This window comes from Muntiacus reevesi, chromosome 8 (genome assembly GCF_963930625.1).
Source record: "Muntiacus reevesi chromosome 8, mMunRee1.1, whole genome shotgun sequence".
Classification (NCBI taxonomy): Eukaryota; Metazoa; Chordata; class Mammalia; order Artiodactyla; family Cervidae; genus Muntiacus; species Muntiacus reevesi.
In genome coordinates, this window is record NC_089256.1 from 27,780,316 (window position 1) to 27,799,555 (window position 19,240).

Below are 19,240 nucleotides of genomic sequence, written 5' to 3' on the forward strand. Positions count from 1 at the left end.
TGGTCACTGAAGTTTAAAGGCTCCTTTATGTTGTGATTGTGACATTGTACTATAACTTTGTGAAAACACTACCATTGAGGAAACTGGGTAAAGTATAAGGAATTTCTGTTATTATCTCTTACTACTGTTCGTGAATCTACAATCATCTCAATAAAGTTTTGTCAAAAAGCAGAGGTCTTTCCCTGATTATTAGTTTTGCTTTTTGCAACTGATTGGAAAAATTCCTTGAAGTTGTAATATAATTGGAAACTATCTAAAGCATAGATGTTCAAAGGAAGTTTCTGCTGTGATGGAAAGTGATATCTGCACTTCCTGGTACAGCAGTCACTAACGCATGTGACTACTCAGCACTTGCAATGTTGTTAGTGGAACTAACAGACTGAATTTTAATTGTATTATTTTGATTAAAATTACATTTAAGTGGTCACTAGCTTCTGGCTATCATAAGAGTGTGGACAAAGAATGTTACCTACCATTTCAGTAAACAGAGGATACTGAGGCCATCAAGTCATTAGCCACTGCAACCCACCCCAACAGTGCACCCAGAAAAGAATTCACAGCAGAGGAAAACAGGATACTGGCCCTAGATAGAGTTCAGTTCAGTCGCTCAGTCGAATCCGACTCTTTGCGACCTCATGGACGGCAGCACGCCAGGCCTCCCAGTCCATCACAAACTCCCATCACAAACTCATGCCCATTGAGTCGGTGATGCCATCCAAACATGAGGATGGGGCTCAGTTTTAAAGTAAGTGAGCGTTTAACATAGAGAACACGACCAATCAGAATGATCTCTGCTTCCAGGCCGCAAGTCGCCAGCAGCAACTTTTCAGCAGGACTGTTCTGAAAACTCCGCAGAGGGTCCCTCTACAGGCCCTTCACCGCTGGGAACGCCGGGTGGAGGCCAGCCCCTTGGGGCGGAGCCTGCGTCTGCGCCTGCGCGCTCAGCCCAGGCGCTCCGGGGTGGGTCCTGCCTGTGATCGCTCCGCGCAGTGCATCTCGCGCAGACGCCGAGACGCGCAGCTCCCTACTGAAGGCATTTCAACACCCTGCACACCGGCCATGTCGTCCTCCACCCGCGTGGCGCTGGTCACCGGGGCCAACAAGGGCATCGGCCTCGCCATCGTGCGTGACCTGTGCCGGGAGTTCCCGGGGGACGTGGTGCTCACGGCGCGGGACGAGGCGCGGGGTCGGGCGGCCATGCAGCAGCTGCAGGCGGAGGGCCTGAGCCCCCGTTTCCACCAGCTGGACATCGACGACCTGCAGAGCATCCGCGCCGTGCGCGACTTCCTGCGCAAGGAGTACGGGGGGCTCGACGTGCTGGTCAACAACGCGGGCATCGCCTTCAAGAGTAAGAAGTGGCTGGGTGCTCCAGGAGAGGCGGTCACCCCCTCTGAGCAACTCTGTCCAGGAGGGACCAAATCTGTCGGGGAATCGCTGTAGAGGGGCTTCTCCCGCCTGTGGGGTCCAGAATCACTCGCCAGAGAAGGAGAAGGGAAGGGGGACGGAGTGCGGCTAGAGGAATTGGGAGGAATTGGATGCTCTCTAGACGGAGAGAACTTTCTGTTTCTTTGGCTCAGAATCCTGGGCACCTTTTCCAGGCTGTTGCACAGCCCCTTTCTGATACACAGAGGTCCCATGTGTGCACCCTTTGTAAAGCGCCCTGCCAGTGGTGCGTTCTTACAAAATCACACTTCATTATCAAACCGGGAAGTTCACCCTGGTACAATACTGAATATACTGTGCACAAAATTCAACAGATTTTTACCTTCACTAGTTTTACACAAAGTTCAAGAGATTTATCTTCTTATGGAATGTTATACCGCACGAGAACCGTTTACTAACTCCACTTTCCTTTTCTCCTGAAAGCTGCTGATACCACACCATTTCACATTCAAGCAGAGGTGACTATGAAAACAAACTTCTTTGGCACCAGAGATGTGTGCACAGAGCTCCTGCCTCTAATAAAGCCCCACGGTGAGTCCGATTGGAGCCCAGACTGCAGTGCTTCTGGCAAGATCCGGGCCCACCTGGCTCTAGTCTCATCTACAGGCCCCCTACCACTCCTGCTCAGCTTCGCTGGCCTGCACCGTGTCTCCACCCAGCCGGGTGTCCTGCACCTGAGGTTCCTCCACACACTGCCCAGGTCCTTGGTGCTGTCTGTCCACCTGCTTTTTGCACAGCTGGCTCTTTCTTCTCTTTCCCCTCTTAGCTCAGAGGTTTCCTCCTCCAAGAGGCCCTTGACTTGCTCTGTGCCCATCACAGGGGGAGTTCCCTCAGGAGTCCTTCCCAGACCTTCTCTCCCCTATCCCCCTCTTACGCAGGCTAGTGGAGCCTGCACCACCACCAGTTCAATAATCCCATCCCCCCCACCTCACACCAAAGACTCGTGCTTTCCCCAAAACATCTTGGTCACCAATCCTGTCATCCACCCACCAGAAGCCTGGAGGTCACCCTGCCCGCTTATTGTCATTATCAGGTCCTAAATTCATCCAGCTGAGTTTCTCCCCAGCCGTCTGCCCCATCCCAGCTCTACAAACAGGCCCTCAGCTGTTGTGTCTAAACACTTGTAAACCCTCCGAAGGAACCCCCTGCCCTTATTGAATCCTTTTCTTTCTCGGCAAGGTCACTGCCCCTCCCAAAACTCCTGCAAGTGTGAAGTTCAAGTCCTTAGTGTGGCTAATAGAGATCTCTAATCTGATAACTGAGCTATCAGGGAAGGAAGTCCTAACCTCCTAGGTACACTTGCCAGGAACTGAACCTCTGCAGCAGGTAGCTGAGGAAGATGATGAGAACGCTGATGTCGTCCCCATCTTGGGAAGATACCATAGCCCCTTGGCAGGGAGGGAGCCCTGTGTCTCGAATGCACCATCGCAGAGTGAAGTTTCCATTGTTATGGTCAGAAAGGAGGAAAGGAAGGAGCAGTCATGGTTGAAATAGATTATCTCTGTTCTCACCTGAGTTGTTGGAGATAGTCTGGGAAAAAAGTTTCATTTGCTCTCTGCCCTCGGGACCATTTCCAGAGTCTTTAAACAGTTGAGTTTTGAAAATAATTTTCACAAGTCATTCTGGGTAGTAGATTCACAGACTTTTTCCTTTGGTCATGACTTATTTATTGAGTTTGAGTGAAATATTTCATTCCTGTAATTTTAAAAATAATAGATGTAGTGTAATTTTTTAAAACATCAGAATAATACTTATATTACTTATATATCTGTTACTTATAATAATAAAACAAAGATAACCCAATGATACATTCTCTTCTTTCCCTAATGTCCTCTTTCATGAGGTCAGTCCTGTCCCCAATTGGGTATTCATCCTTCTCGTGCTTACCTTCTGATGTACTGATTTGTGTTGTATTTTAGGCAGAGTGGTGAATGTATCCAGCTTTGTCAGTGTCAACTCACTAAAGAAATGCAGCCCTGAACTGCAGCAGAAGTTTCGAAGTGAGACCATCACAGAGGAGGAGCTGGTGGGGCTCATGAACAAGTTTGTGGAAGACACAAAGAGCGGGGTGCACAGGAAGGGGGGCTGGCCTGATACCGCATATGGAGTGACGAAAATCGGCGTCACGGTCCTGTCCAGAATCCATGCCAGGAAACTGAGTGAGCAGAGAGGAGGGGACAAGATCCTCCTGAACGCCTGCTGCCCAGGGTGGGTGAGAACAGACATGGCAGGACCCAAAGCCCCCAAAAGCCCAGAAGAAGGAGCAGAGACCCCCGTGTACTTGGCCCTTTTGCCCTCGGATGCAGAGGGGCCTCATGGAGAGTTTGTTTCCGAGAAAAAAGTGGTGCAATGGTGAGCTCCACCCATGGGTCCATTTATATTGCTATCCCTGACTCTCCAGACACTGACAAAATTATCCCTATGCAGACAAAAAGAAAAAAGAATCAAAGTATCCAGATCAATTTCTCACTGGGAGAGGGCTGCTAATATTGAAAAGAGTTTTGTGATTTCTTCTGTGATCCCAGGGGAGGAAAATTGGGATGGATGACAAATAATAAAAATAATTCTTTATAAATGTTCATTTGTGTCAACTCTTCAATGGTGAGTCTGCTCCATTATTCGTAATAGTTGGACCTAGTTTGGTGGACATGTGGGTGTCTAGTATTAGTTCTACTTTTCTATTTAAAATTTTTCAGGATAAAGATCTAGAACCAGAGAGTCCCAGCTCTGCCCCCTTCCTGCATGATTTTGAGCAAAAATCCAACAAGATACTACTACCTAACACAGGGATACCAACTCAGTGTTAGCGGCAGCCTGGGAGGGAGGGGAGACGGGAGAACCGATAGATGTATATGTGTGGCTGAGTGCCTCTGCTGTCCACCTGAGACAGTTGTGACAATTCACAACATTCTCAATCAGCTATGAAAGTGTCTTCACCCAGTCTTGTCTAGCTCTTTGCCATTCCATGGACTGTGACCCACCGGGCTCCTCTGTCCATGGGGTTTCCCAGGCAAGAATACTGAAGTCAGGTGCCATTTATTTCACTAGGGAATCCTCCTAGACGCAGGGATCAAACCCGGGTCTGCAGCACTGCAGGCAGATTCTATGCTGTCTCAGCCACCAGGGAAACCCTGTTCTCCAATATAAAATAAAAAGTTTAAAGAAAGAGGGCTGTGTCCTCTTTTTTGGCTCAAGGTACAGTCCCAGGAAGGAGGTGGAGCCAGGAGTGGTGTTTATTAACCTTATGGAACATTTGATCCCTCCTTAAGCGGGGAGAATAATGCTGGGCCTCCTCAACTAGTCACTGCACTGGAGCCTAGGACACAGATCTTTGCCTTCCAGGACTGTGACAGGTCTCCACGTGCCACGCTGCGCCACCCCGTCGGTCTCCAGCCTTGTCAGCTCTACTCCAAGGGGCCCTGCCCACCGGCCATGTCCTCCATCCGCGTGGCGCTGGTCACTGGGGCCAACAAGGGCCTCGGTTTTGCCATCACGCGTGACCTGTGTCGGCGGTTCCCGGGGGACGTGGTGCTCACGGCGCGGGACGAGGCGCGGGGTCGGGCGGCCGTGCAGCAGCTGCAGGCGGAGGGCCTGAGCCCCCGTTTCCACCAGCTGGACATCGACGACCTGCAGAGCATCCGCGCCGTGCGCGACTTCTTGTGCGAGGAGTACGGGGGGCTCGACGTGCTGGTCAACAACGCGGGCATCGCCTTCCCGTGTAAGTGGGTGGGAGCTGGGAGGGCGGGGCGGGCTCCTGCCTGAACCTCCGCTGTGGGATCTAGAACCCCCTCCCTAGGGATGGAGCACAGGCCAGAGGTCACAGGGAGAGCAGGTCCTCCGAGATTAAAAGCTTTGCCAGCAAGAAGGCCTTGCAATAACTTTGATCAGGCTAAAGGACAATGCCCAGATTTTCGTAGTATTGATTTCACTGAACTTTGGATGAGTTGGGTGAATTTTTAACTTCTGAAACCAATTTAAAATTGCAGAGTGGTACACAGGAGGTCATATGGGCTTTTTTCACTCAGCCTCCCCTGATGACGCCATCTTACATAAGTTTATAGCATTATCAAACCGCAAAACACTCATTGGTGCAATACCGTTCACTAACACCAGACAATCCTGGACGAACAGATTTCATGGAAAAAATACTGTATCAAGTAAGCATTTTTACCATATGGCTTGTGTTTCTTAGCCCTATTCTTTTTCTATCCTAAAAGTTGGTGATCCCACACTGATTGCAATTCAGGCAGAAGTGACCATGAAAACAAACTTCCTTGGTACCCGAGATGTGTGCACAGAGCTCCTGCCTCTGGTAAAAAGCCGAGGTGAGTATGATGAGCCCAAACTGCAGGGTTTCTGGCAAGATCTGAGCCTACCTGCATCCAGTCTAATCTCCAGACTTCCTACCTCTCCTTCTCAGCTGCACAGACTTCCACCTGTGTGTTCACTCGGCAGGATGCCCTGTGGCCTCTGGTCCCTCTGCACACAGCCCGAGTGGTTGGTGCTCTCTGTCCATCTGCACTTTGCACATTTGGCTCTTTCTTCTCTTTCCCATCTTAGTTCAAAGGTCTCCTCCAAGAGGCCCTTCACGTGCTCCATGCCCATCACAGGGGGTGTCCTCTCAGGACTCTTTCCCAGACCTTCTCTCCCCCGTGCCCCTCTCAGAGTGACCTGATTTGGGTTTGTGGTGCTCATACTACCACATTCATTAGACCCCTGAAGACTTTTCCGCTTCCAGTCACCAGGGTGTTTCTTCCTATGGTACTGACATGGTAGATTACCAATACTGGTTTCTAGATGCTAAATCAAGTATACATACTTTGGTCTTTAAAGTTCAGGAAGTCCCCAGACCATCCTCAAGTTCAATAATTAACTGTAAGGACCAAGAACTCGGCAAAAAGCTATTATATTCAAAGGGACATGATTTTAGAAAAGTGGACAGTTACTCAGTTAAGCAGTGGTAAAGGTCTCATGGCCCAGGGTCAAGGAAAGCCCAGTATGGAGCTGTGGCTTGACATCTCCCCGCAGATCCTGGAGGCAGCACATATTTCTCCCCCAAATAGCCTGTGTCAGACACAAGGGGTGTTACCAACCAGTGGGCTCATGCCAACCTTGATGTCCAGGGTTCTTGGTGAGGGGTGGTCAGGCAGGCATGGCCCACTGCCCTCGTGGCTGGCCCTGCTCTCCAGCCCCTCCAGAGGTCCAGCTGATACCAAGTAGGCCACGGCCCCCACCATACTCACACATGAACATGGATTAGGTAACCTGACTCTCAAACAAGTCATTGAGGACAGTCTTCTCAGACAAGGACTTTCAGGCTTCAGTATTATGTCCCAGATGTCCTGGAATAGGGCTGAAGCTTCCTCTGGCCAACTTAGCCCTTTACTTATAGAGAACACCCTCTGGATCTTCACTAAGGCCCTTACCTCAAAAGGATCATTGAGCATCTAAATTTAGCGTAGAATTTTTTTAACAGATATAGAAAGAGTACAGAAATACATCTCTCATTGGGAGCAGCCAGAGTGGGGTTGGAGTAGTTTAGAGGAACAGATATTCCAGCTTCTAGAGCCACTACTTCCATTTTCATGTGTTTCTATTTATACTAATTTGTTTTTAATTTTTATCGGAAGATAGTTGCTTTGCAATATTGTGGTGGTTTCTGCCATACAAGAATATGAATCAGCCACAGGTATACATATGTCCCCTCTCTCCAGAACCTTCTCCCACCTCCCACCCCATCCACCCCTCTAGGTTGTCACAGAGCACTGGGGTGATCTCCCTGAGTCACACAGCACATTCCGCCTGGCTCCCTATTTTACATATGGCAGTGGGTATGTTTCTGTGATACTCTCTCAATTCCCCCCACCCTCTTCCCTCACTGTATTCACAAGTCTGTTCTCTCCATCTGTGTCTCCACTGCTACCCTGCAAATACATTCATCAGTACCATCTTTCTACTTCCCATACACCTGCATTAATATGCAATATTTATCTTTTTCTTTCTGACTTACTTCACTCTGTATAGTAGGCTCTAGGTTCCTCCACCTTGTTGATACTTACTCGATTCTCATCTTGATCAACTGCTGCTTGTACCTTCAGTTCAGTTCAGTCATTCAGTCGTGTCTGATTCTTTGTGATCCCATGGACTACAGCATGCCAGGCCTCCCTGTCCATCACCAACTCCCAGAGTCTACCCAAACCCGTGTCCATTGAGTCGGTGATGCCATGCAACCATCTCATCCTCTGTCATCCCCTTCTTCTCCTGCCCTCAATCTTTCCCAGCATCAGGGTCTTTTCAGATGAATCAGCTCTTTGCATCAGGAGGCCAAAGCATTGGAGTTTCAGCTTCAGCATCAGTCCTTCCAATGAACACTCGGGACTTAACTCCTTTAGGATCTCCTTGCCGTACAAGGGACTCTCAAGGGTCTTCTCCAACAACACAGTTCAAAAGCATCAATTCTTCGGTGCTCAGCTCTTTATTTAGCATAAAACTGCAGTCTACTTAGTATTGTTACAAGAGAAAAAGAGGCAAAAAAAAAATTCTTTTAGTTTGAAACGGGAAACCACCAAACAGGACATAGTGAGGATGGTTCCACTGACAGGCACTCAGGAAGAGACTATTGTGGAGAAAAGGCTGGTGCAAAGTAAGGAAATTGTGGACTGACTTCAGCTTCTGGCCCAGGTGACTCTTTGTGACTATTGGTCCTTAGGTTCCCATTTTGTCACCTTGAGGCATTTTCAGGCTTCTGGTTTGGTTTGCTTACAGAGGCCACCAAGGAATTAGAGCCAGCTCAGCCTAATGACCTTCGTGTTTAACTCATTTACATTATGGAAACTGGCTCATGGTTAGCTATGCCGAGTTCTTCATCAACTAGCTATTTTCCATTAGTATTACACCCTGCAGAGATTTTTACCTCCATCTCCCGTCACACTTGATCATCAGTATAAGTATCTTCCTATGGCTCCTTTACATGTGAGAGTTGAATATTACCAGCAAGGTCAGTGATAACCCATATCACAGGACAGTAAGTAGAACATGTGACCTGAAAACTAAGACTCAAGAGATGCTGGCACCTGGTTACAGAAACACTCAGTGATTAACGATTGGTTCAATCCATCACCATGTCTTATAAAAATATCCTACAGAGATCCCAGGGCTTCTGCTTGACTTTCAGTTCAGTCCATTTGTTCAGCAGTGTCCAACTGTTTGTAAACCCTTGGACTGCAGCATGCCAGGCCTCCCTGTCCATCACCAACTCCCAGAGTTTACTCAAACTCATGTCCATTGAGTCGGTGAAACCATCCAATCATCTCATCATCTGTTATCCCCTTCTCCTCCCACCTTCAATCTTTCCCAGCATCAGGGTCTTTTCAGATGAGTCAGTTCTTCACATCAAAGTATTGGAGCTTCAGCATCAGTCGTTCCAATGAATATTCAGAACTGATTTCCTTTGGCTGGACTGGTTGGATCTTCTTGCAGTCCAAGGGACTCTCAAGAGTCTTCTCCAACACCAGTTTATTTTTTTTTTTTCAAGATAAACGTATATTGTTCTTCTGTTCCCAATTATAGTCTGTTTCATTAACTTGCAAGGGAGTGACACAGATCCATTGATAATCAGTGTGGTAAGACAGAGCTAATTTTACTGCTAATGCTTGTAATTCAGTTTCTATGTGCATTACAGCTTCTTCCAAAGCATCTACTTCCATCTCTAGTTTTCTATCTATGATTTTTTGAATAGCTAAAGTCAGTGACACATTTCTTGAGATGTTATTAACAAATTGAGCTGTATGCACTTTTTGGGTAAGAGCTACTGCTGCCACTGTAATGGAGGCAATCGCGGCTATCAAGGCAGAGATTGCCAAAATAAGTAAACCTGCAAAACACTTAGCTCTCATAAGATCTTGTAATTGTTGAGATCACAGCTAAACCATAATTGTCATACCAATGAATAGTAACATTAACAGGAACCATAAGATATGGGGGTGTTGCAAAACCACAAACAAGCAAACATTAAATCAGGGGCTGAGGCAAGAGGATAGCATACATTGTTTACAAGTAACTATGGTTGGACCTCGAGTATAATCAGCAAATATCTGTGCATCATTAGAATTATTAGTGAAAAGGAAAACACAGGTTGAGGGCAAGCAGCTAATGTAGAGAAGGTACTAGCATTTTTATGTCTAATTAATGTGATCTCGGAGGTGGCGGCAAGCGCTTTCCATATTTCAGGCTGCCAATATGTCTGGTTGTTTAAAGGAAAAGATAACATGGCAGGGACAAACTGATTGTGATGCCATCTGTTGGCAGCCAGTGGCCAGGGGACAGTCTTTTTTGACCAATTAGTGTATTTTGTAGTATATTTATTAGATTCTTTAGGGTGATACCTTGGGTTTGAGTTGCTCTCGTCTTGTATAAACTAATTACTGTTTCCTGGTATTTGGTAGCTGATTTGAGAATCATAAGTACATGATTTCTATATAGGATAGCCTAATTTTTCATCTATGGCTTTCCATATCATCTGACGGGGCAGTATCATTACATTTGGGATATTTCTTTGGAACTTGGAGAAAAGTTGAATAGTATGGATCAAGAATTCCAGGCAATCAAGCTTGAAGGACCCAAACTAGTCGTTTTGAATTTTGTTTGGTAACTTTTAGTGGCAACTCAGTCTTAATTGCCTTTTTAGAAGCCCCAATGTATTCTTCCTTTAGGGGCATGATTAGATTTCTATTATATGGGAAATTAAAAGATAAAGAGAGACCATCAGTGAGTCCCCAGAAAGTGTAATTGAGATTGATAGGATAATTATCATAAAAATATGAAGTGTACCATCCCCCCAAAGGATGGGGTCGAGGTGTGTGGATCTGCATGGGGCTATTGATCCAAGTAACGACCTGGAATGGAGGGGGGTTAGGGAAGTAGGCCCAATATACTCCAGGTGTGGCTGAGGAGGTATTTACCTGACAAGCAAGCAGAGCAAGGATAGCTATGAAAACCTTTTCAGGAGTAGAAGCATGTCCTGTCGACGCAGCTGTATCTTGAGCTGGGTGACAGATGGTCATGACTTGTCCCCAGGTTGGGAGAGCAGCCTGTCGAGTGGCTTGTGTTGTGTGTTTTCTACAGGATACGGGGATGGATCGTGCCTGGTCTCTCAAGGATAGCCCTGAATCTGCTGAGTGGTAGGTTCATGTGGATATTCATCCAGAGTCTCTGGTGTTGTCTGTGCTTGATTTCTTTGGAGTTTCCATGCTGGAGGAGGGGGAGGCCTCCTTTTTCCTTTTTGGCTGAGAAAACAGAGGCATCGGGTTCTCGGGGATCTGAGACATGCTGGATCAGTCTGTCAGAAATCTAAATGGTTGACTCTGCATCCAGAATCCAGAGTTCTCTGCCAAGAGGAGGTGATCAAGTCTCCAATCCTCAGCTCAAGCCGAAGCCCTTCGACCAGATTCCTGCGTCCAGGATCAGGGAACGGGATCCAGCCCCAGCGGAGTCCAGGTGTTCCCTTCAGATGAGCAGCATCGGCGAAGAAAAGAAAGTGAGTCGAGTCTTGGTTGAGTGCAGAATGAAGACTACTTTATTCTTTGACACCAGTGCTTCCAACACCAGTTTAAAACCATCAATTCTTTGGCACTCAGCTTTCTTTATAGTTCAACTCTCATATCCATGCTTGACTTTGGCAGGTCCGAAAGCAGGAGTGACCTTGACTGCAGGTAACTTCACTCTATCAGGCATCTGGGATAAGTGAGCTAAGAGAGGATATCACCTCCTGCTCTCAGCATAATATTGATTTCTCTTATTGCATAACCTATTTAAACATCCTCATTTCCATTCCCCCTACTCCCCATTTTTCATCAACTTTTACCCATACTTTCTCATCTTTTAAAGGGATGTTAAGTTCAGTCACTGCTCATGCTGACTGCCCTCAGCAATACTAGCCTAACAAGCACCTCCCCTTAGTCCACTCCCATCACACAGGTAGGGTTACACAGGCCCAGACTGGTGGACTCTCAGCCTCTGACTAGACAATACAGCTGCAGTTGCTGTTCCTCCAAATTGGTCAGATAGGTGAAGACACAGTCCATTTCATCAGGCCCTTTGGAATTCTGACAAAAAAGCTAAATTTATAGTTAACTTTCTTGCTTGCCAATTATCCCCTGACTTCTATATCATAAATTGCAGCCTGGTCCCAGAACTACAGTATGGCCAGAAAAACGAAAGTTGAAATGAAGTAGGGAAAAGACTGTAGAGTCACCCTGGCATCCTCCACACCTCTTCTTCCCCAGAGGAGAAAGGAGTCTATCTGGGGGCTTCTTCCAAGGCTTCCATCGTGCTGACTGTGGGCATAAACCCACGAATGTCTGTGAGCCAACATTTGAGACAACCAGAGTTTCATATCTGGTCCCAATTCTGTATCAAACCTCTATTCTGAGGGTGAAAGTGTGCTCCCTAGCCTCAGGAATATGCCTCATCAGTCCAAATCATGCAGTGTCTTCTGCTCCAATACCATAATACAACTTGGGCACAAGGATCTACTGCCGGATGCACGGAGCCGTGCCCACAGACAGCATCTCACCTCATCAGGACATTTTCTACCTTCCCAGGGCTACTACCAGCAACTCGCCTGCTCTGTGCTGACCCTTTGGCTCAAAGAATATGACTCATGCCATGCAAAGACTTTTTCTCTCATGCTGTCAGATACAGCAGGAATGGGAGAGGCATGGATGAACAAGGATCCCATCTCTGCATTCCTGCAGCACCCTATTTGCACTCATCTCATGGGGCCAGGCCCCAGTTCGATTCCTGGGTTGGGAAGATCCACTTGAGAAGGGATAGGCTACCCACTCCAGTATTCTTGGGCTTCCCTTGTGAATCAGCTGTTAAAGAATCCACCTGCAATGCAGGAGACCTGGGTTCGATCCCTAGGTTGGAAAGATACCCTGGAGAAGGGGAAGGTTACCCACTCCAGTATTCTGGCCTGGAGAATTCCATGGACAGTATAGAGTCCATGCAGTTGCAAACAGTCAGACACGACTGAGCAACTTTCACTTTCACGGGGCCAGTTAGCACTTCAAATAAGCACACCTGAAAATGCTCAGTGGTTCCAATTGCCTTCCAATTTTGGAAGTGGTTCTTCTGATGAGCCTTAAGTAGTTGTACTTTAATTCCTCCTAACTTCTCATTTGACTCCCAGAGTGTCATGCTCATGTGACCATCCATTAAATAGTCCAGTTTCTGCTGCCCGCCTCTGTCATCGTACAGCCAGGACTTGAGTCACCACTCCCAAGCTGACATAAACCTGAACCCAAAGAAACGAGCATCAGTTCAGCCCTCTGAACTGAGTTGATTTCACCGTCCTTCAACCTGATGCTCTCTGGTCAACTTGGAACCGACATCCACAAACCCATCAGCACTTTGCTGGTCAACAGAGCCCTGGCCTAGAGCCCTGCCCAAGTGACCTAAGGTCCTCAGCTGGTTCCAGAGGAGACCTTTGAGAAAAAGCTGCTGTCTGCTCCTGAGTGCAATAAGGACTCCAACGTTTGGAGCTATTTCCTCGATGTACCGTTTTCATTTTCTTATGGAAATCTGGCACTGCCCTCCCCATTATAGCATGTCTTTCTCTTTAGTTACCCTAGGATCATGGTTAGGGCAGGTTACAAGACTGTATAATATCCTTCACTCATAGTGAGGTGAAGTGGAAGTCGCTCAATTGTGTCCAACTCTTTGCAACCCCATGGACTATACAGTCCATGTAATTCTCCAGACCAGAATACTGGAGTAAGTGGCCATTCTCTATTCCAGGGGATCTTCCCAACCCAGGGATTGAACTCAGGTCTCCCACATTGCAGACAGATACTTCACTCACAGATGCAGTCTTAATTCATCTCATAGGAAACTGGTAACTGGCTCTTCAGGGGGAACTGAGTCCAACATCTCAGCAAATTGTGTATTCATTATTCTCATACATCAGTTCAGTTCAGTTCAGTCACTCAGTCATGTCCGACTCTGTGACCCCATGAATTGCAGCACGCCAGGCCTCCCTATACATCACCAACTCCCGGAGTTGACTCAAACTCATGCCCATCGAGTCGGTGATGCCATCCAGCCACCTCATCCTCCGTTGCTCCCTTCTCCTCCTGCCCCCAATCCCTCCCAGCATCAGGGTCTTTTCCAATGAGTCAACTCTTCACATGAGGTGACCAAAGTACTGGAGTTTCAGCTTCAGCATCAGTCCTTCCAATGAACACCCAGGACTGATCTCCTTTAGGATGGACTGCTTGGATCTCCTTGCAGTCCAAGGGACTCTCAAGAGTCTTCTCCAACACCACAACTCAAAAGCATCAATTTTTTGATGCTCAGCTTTCTTCACAGTCCAACTCTCACATCCATACATGACCACTGGAAAAACCATAGCCTTGACCAGATGGACCTTTGCTGGCAAAGTAATGTCTCTGCTTTTTAATATGCTGTCTATGTTGGTTATAATTTTCCTTCCAAGGAGTAAGCATCTTTTAATTTCATGGCTGCAATCACCATCCACAGTGATTTTGGAGCCCAAAAAATAAAGTTTGACACTCTTTCCACTGTCTCCCCATCTATTTCCCATGAGGTGATGGGACCAGATGCCATGATCTTAGTTTTCTGAATGTTGAGCTTTACGCCAATTTTTTCCCTCTCCTCTTTCACTTTCATCAAGAGGTTTTTAGTTCCTCTTCACTCTCTGCCATAAGAGTGGTGTCATCTGCATATCTGAGGTTATCGATATTTCTCCCAGCAATCTTGATTCCAGCTTGTGCTTCATCCAGCCCAGCATCTCTCGTGATGTACTCTGCATACAAGTTAAATAAGCAGGGTGACAATATACAGCTTTGATGTACTCCTTTTCCTATTTGGGACAAGTCTGTTGTTCCATGTCCAGTTCTAACTGTTCCTTCTTGACCTGCATAGAGGTTTCTCAAGAGGCAGGTCAGGTGGTCTGGTATTCCCATCTCTTTCAGAATTTTTCACAGTTTGTTGTGATCCACACAGTCAAAGGCTTTGGCATAGTCAATAAAGCAGAAGTAGATGTTTTTCTGGAACTCTCTTGCTTTTTCGATGATCCAGAGGATATTGGCAATTTGATCTCTGGTTCCTCTGCCTTTTCTAAAACCAGCTTGAACATCAGGAAGTTCTCGGTTCATGTATTGCAGAAGCCTGGCTTGGAGAATTTTGAGCATTACTTTAGTAGTGTGAGAGATGAGTGCAATTGTGTGGCAGTTTGAGCATTCTTTGGGATTGCCTTTCTTTGGGATTGTAATGAAAACTGACCTTTTCCAGTCCTGTGGCCACTGCTGAGTTTTCCAAATTTGCTGGCTTATTGAGTGAAGCACTTTTACAGCATCATCTTTCAGGATTTGAAATAGCTCAACTGGAATTCCATCACATCCACTAGCTTTGTTCATAGTGATGCTTTCTAAGGCCCATTTGACTTCACATTCCAGGATGTCTGGCTTTAGGTCAGTGATTACACCACTGTGATTATCTGGGTCGTGAAGATCTTTTTTGTACAGTTCTTCTGTGTATTCTTGCCACCTCTTCTTAATATCTTCTGCTTCTGTTAGGTCCATACCATTTCTGTCCTTTATCGAACCCATCTTTGCCTGAAATGTTCCCTTGATATCTCTAATTTTCTTGAAGAGATCTCTAGTCTTTCCCATTCTGTTGTTTTCCTCTATTTCTTTGCATTGATTGCTGAGGAAGGCTTTCTTATCTCTCCTGGCTATTCTTTGGAACTCTGCATTCAAATGGGAATATCTTTCCTTTTCTCCTTTGCTTTTCACTTCACTTCTTTTTACAGCTATTTGTAAGGCCTCCTCAGACAACCATTTTGCCTTTCTTTTCCATGGGGATGGTCTTGATCCCTGTCTCCTGTACAATGTCATGAACCTCCGTCCACAGTTCATCAGGCTGTCTGTCTATCAGATCTAGTCCCTTAAATCTGTTTGTCACTTCCACTGTATAGTCATAGGGATTTGATTTAGGTCATACCTGAATGGTCTAGTGGTTTTCCCCACTTTCTTCAATTTAAGTCTGAATTTGGTAATAAGGAGTTCATGATCTGAGCCACAGTCAGCCCCCGGTCTTGTTTTTGCTGACTGTATAGAGCTTCTCCATCTTTGGCTGCAAAGAATGTAATCAATCTGATTTCGGTGTTGACCATCTGGTGATGTCCATGTGTAGAGTCTTCTCTTGTGTTGTTGGAAGAGGGTGTTTACTATGACCAGTGCATTCCCTTGGCAAAACTCTATTAGCCTTTGCTCTGCTTCATTCCATACTCCAAGGCCAAATGTGCCTGTTTCTCCAGGGGTTTCTTGACTTCTTACTTTTGCATTCCAGTCACCTATAATGAAAAGGACATCTTTTTTGGGTGTTAGTTCTAAAAGGTCTTGTAAATCTTCATAGAAACATTCAACTTCAGCTTCTTCAGCATTACTGGTCGGGACATAGGCTTGGATTACCATGCTATTGAATGGTTTTCCTTGGAAACGAACAGAGATCATTCTGTCGTTTTTGAGATTGCAGCCAAGTACTGCATTTCCGACTCTCTTGTTGACCATGATGGCTACTCCATTTCTTCTAAGGGATTCCTGCCCACAGTAGTAGATATAATGGTCATCTGAGTTAAATTCACCCATTCCAGTCCATTTTAGTTCGCTGATTCCTAGAATGTCGACACTCACTCTTGCCATCTCCTGTTTGACCACTTCCAATTTCCCTTGATTCATGGACCTAACATCCCAGGTTCCTATGCAACATTGCTCTTTACAGCATCAAACCTTGCTTCTATCACCAGTCACATCCACAACTGGGTGTTGTTTTTGCTTTGGCTCCATCCCTTCATTCTTTCTGGAGTTATTTCTCCACTGATCTCCATTAGCATATTGGGCACCTACCGACCTGGGGAGTTCCTCTTTCAGTATCCTATCAGTTTGTCTTCTCATACTGTTCATGGGGTTCTCAAGGTAAGAATACTGAAGTGGTTTGCCATTCCCTTCCCCAGTGGACCACATTCTGTCAGACCTCTCCACCATGACCCATCGTCTTGGGTGGCCCCACATGGCATGGCTTAGTTTCATTGAGTTAGACAAGGCTGTGGTCCTGTGATCAGACTGGCTAGTTTTCTGTGATTATGGTTTTAGTGTGTCTGCCCTCTGATGCTCTCTCGCAGCACCTACCGTCTAACTTGGGTTTCTCTTACCTCGGACGTGGGGTATCTCTTCACGGCTGCTCCAGTAAAGTGCAGCCGCTGCTCCTTACCTTGGATGAGGGGTTATCTTCTCACAGCCACCTCGGTGTACTGGGAAAGCAGCGGACCGCATACACCCGCCTCCAGGCCCCTCCCAGAGCCATACCTTCCCAAGTAATGGTTTGTGTTGCATTTTAGGCAGAGTGGTGAATATGTCTAGTGGATGGGGCTTCAAAGCTCTTGAAAGCTGCAGCCCTGAACTGCAACAGAAATTGAGAAGTGAGACCATCACGGAGGAGGAGCTGGTGGGGCTCATGAACAAGTTTGTGGAAGACACAAAGAACGGGGTGCACAGGAAGGAGGGCTGGCCGGATGATAACATATATGGAGTGACGAAAATCGGTGTCACGGCCCTGTCCAGAATCCAAGCCAGGAAGCTGAGTGAGCAAAGAGGAGGAGACAAGATCCTCCTGAATGCCTGCTGCCCAGGGTGGGTGAGAACCGACATGGGGGGACCCAAAGCCTACAAAAGCCTAGAAGAAGGAATAGAGACCCCTGTGTACTTGGCCCTTCTGCCCTCGGATGCCGAGGGGCCTCATGGACAGTTTGTCCATGAGAAAAAAGTTGCAAAATGGCAATTCATGCCGCAGTTCTTCCCATAGGCCCCACTTTGTTACCTGTCCTGTTTAGACTAAGAAAACAGTGTTCAAAATATCTCCCCATGAAAAAATCAAACATGCCTACCTCTATGTAAATTTCAAAGCCACTTTGAAATGGCTACTATTCTGTGAGATCTTTTGTGATTTCTTATGTGATCCCAAGGAATAAAAGAAGAATGGATGACAAATAATGAACAAACATCAACAGATGAATACATGATTCTTTATAAATATCCGTTTGTTCCAACTGATTATATGTCAAACCAGCTCAGAAGTCTAGTAGACCAAAATGTAGGTCAAGGAAAGGGAGAGTACGACTTGGGGAAAGAATTATCACCAATAGGGCCAGATGGGAAATACTTTTAGTTTTCAGGTTCAAGTGGTCTCTGTGAGAACTGTTCACCTCCTCTCTTTCACCATGAAAGTACCCAGAGACAATATAGAAGCCGACGAGCATGGCCATACTGGGTCTGCCAGATTTAGCTGACCAGCCTCTGGTATAACATGGACCACATCATGAGGGGAAAACATCTGCTCTGGTGTCTGTAAATGCCAAACTCATTGGGGAAAAAAGAAAATTTTACATGTGAAATGTGAGGGGGCGCTGGTATGAAAGATAACATGCTATAAGAATCTGAGACAATGAGGGAAATGGAGAATGTATGGGTACGATGGGAATGAGAGATCATAGTCAAATCTCTTCAAGGTGAATGTGTCATTTTTGTGGGATGAGGTGTCAGGAGGTCTGCAACATTAGCATGCTTCTGCAAACTATACACAGCAGTGGAACACATAACTAAAGTGACATAGTCATCACAGTTGAACCTAGCTGGGAGGATGCCTGGCGCCCACTTTACTGTGCTTTCAACTTTCTGTTTAAAATCTTTGAACCAGAACAGTTGCCTCCGCCCTTTCCTGTGTGAACCTGAGCAAAATCCCGCGTCTACTGTATCCCCTAAATCGTAAAATGAAGAGAACTGTTATGGGATTGCTGTAAATTATCCAGATATCGGTGATAGTGCTGAAAACACACTGGAGGGGTCAAGTGTCTCATGTCATGAGTCCCTGTAAGAGGGGCCCAGCTGCACCCAGGGCATTGACGAGAAGCTTCCTGCTGCCCAGAACCACGTCTGGCTCCCCAAGGCCCCAAGGGCTGTCCACCACATCCCCAATGCACAGAAGCTCCATGTTGCACAGACGCCCCTACTGTCATGGTTACCTGTCACTTTCCACCTCTGATTGTCAACCCTGGGGAAGCAACATCCCCTGAAGGCAAAGACAGGGCCTTCCTGAAGAGTCAGGTTGACTTCACAACTGTAGGACTTGAACTAGTCTGTTATTTTCCTCCTCCCCCTGCACCCCACACCATATGACAGCAGAGGATTATCAATGTCTAGATCAACAGTCAGCATCACACCTGCTAGTTTGGAAATGGACAGTGGAATCGCAACGATCATGCACCCTTAGTTTCAGAAAAATAAAGCCCATGTGATTAACCAGTTGTTAACTGTGACCTAAAACAAATCAAAAGGTATGCACTTTCAACAAACCTAAAGATATGTAACTTTTAAATACAACATTCCAATTATGACCCTGCACACAGTAAGAGGTTCATAAACAACCCTTCAATATGGGATACACTGAATTCCAGAGTCAGATAGTCTGCCCATACAGAAAGTCTAATCACAGGACCTATTGTCAAAAGTTGAGTTTCTATCAAGAGAGCAGGCAGAGCTATGTCCTTAGAGGTGGTTGTATTGTTGTTCAGTCACTCAGTCATGTCCAACTCTTTGCAACCCCATGGACTGCAGCACGCCAGGCTTCCCTGTCCTTCACCATCTCCCGGAGCTTGCTCAAACTCATATCCACTAAGTTGGTGATGCCATCCAACTATCTCATCCTCTGTTGCCCCCTT

General features: G+C 46.5%; 2 protein-coding genes across 2 annotated transcripts; both read left to right on the forward strand.

Annotated features, from left to right (window-relative positions):
• The first annotated feature begins 965 nt into the window (after positions 1-965).
• Positions 966-4,022, forward strand: CBR1 (carbonyl reductase 1). The gene is made up of 3 exons (XM_065942446.1): positions 966-1,348; positions 1,867-1,974; positions 3,363-4,022. Exons 1-3 carry the CDS (start codon positions 1,060-1,062, stop codon positions 3,797-3,799), a joined length of 834 nt encoding a protein of 277 aa, XP_065798518.1. The 5' UTR covers positions 966-1,059; the 3' UTR covers positions 3,800-4,022.
• Positions 4,023-4,725: 703 nt separating this feature from the next.
• LOC136173307 (carbonyl reductase [NADPH] 1-like) lies at positions 4,726-18,714 on the forward strand. Its single transcript, XM_065942836.1, has 3 exons — positions 4,726-5,161; positions 5,661-5,768; positions 16,865-18,714. Exons 1-3 carry the CDS (start codon positions 4,876-4,878, stop codon positions 17,326-17,328), a joined length of 858 nt encoding a protein of 285 aa, XP_065798908.1. The 5' UTR covers positions 4,726-4,875; the 3' UTR covers positions 17,329-18,714.
• Positions 18,715-19,240: the final 526 nt, after the last annotated feature.

What these genes read in the sequence shown, in the direction of transcription:
- CBR1 (XM_065942446.1), top strand. Translation starts at nt 1,060, where the DNA reads ATGTCGTCCTCCACCCGCGTGGCGCTGGTCACCGGGGCCAACAAGGGC. An exon ending in CGCGGGCATCGCCTTCAAGA is followed by an intron (nt 1,349 to 1,866) that starts GTAAGAAGTGGC and finishes TTCTCCTGAAAG; the next exon opens with CTGCTGATACCACACCATTT. An exon ending in GCCTCTAATAAAGCCCCACG is followed by an intron (nt 1,975 to 3,362) that starts GTGAGTCCGATT and finishes GTTGTATTTTAG; the next exon opens with GCAGAGTGGTGAATGTATCC.
- LOC136173307 (XM_065942836.1), top strand. Translation starts at nt 4,876, where the DNA reads ATGTCCTCCATCCGCGTGGCGCTGGTCACTGGGGCCAACAAGGGCCTC. An exon ending in CGCGGGCATCGCCTTCCCGT is followed by an intron (nt 5,162 to 5,660) that starts GTAAGTGGGTGG and finishes CTATCCTAAAAG; the next exon opens with TTGGTGATCCCACACTGATT. An exon ending in GCCTCTGGTAAAAAGCCGAG is followed by an intron (nt 5,769 to 16,864) that starts GTGAGTATGATG and finishes GTTGCATTTTAG; the next exon opens with GCAGAGTGGTGAATATGTCT.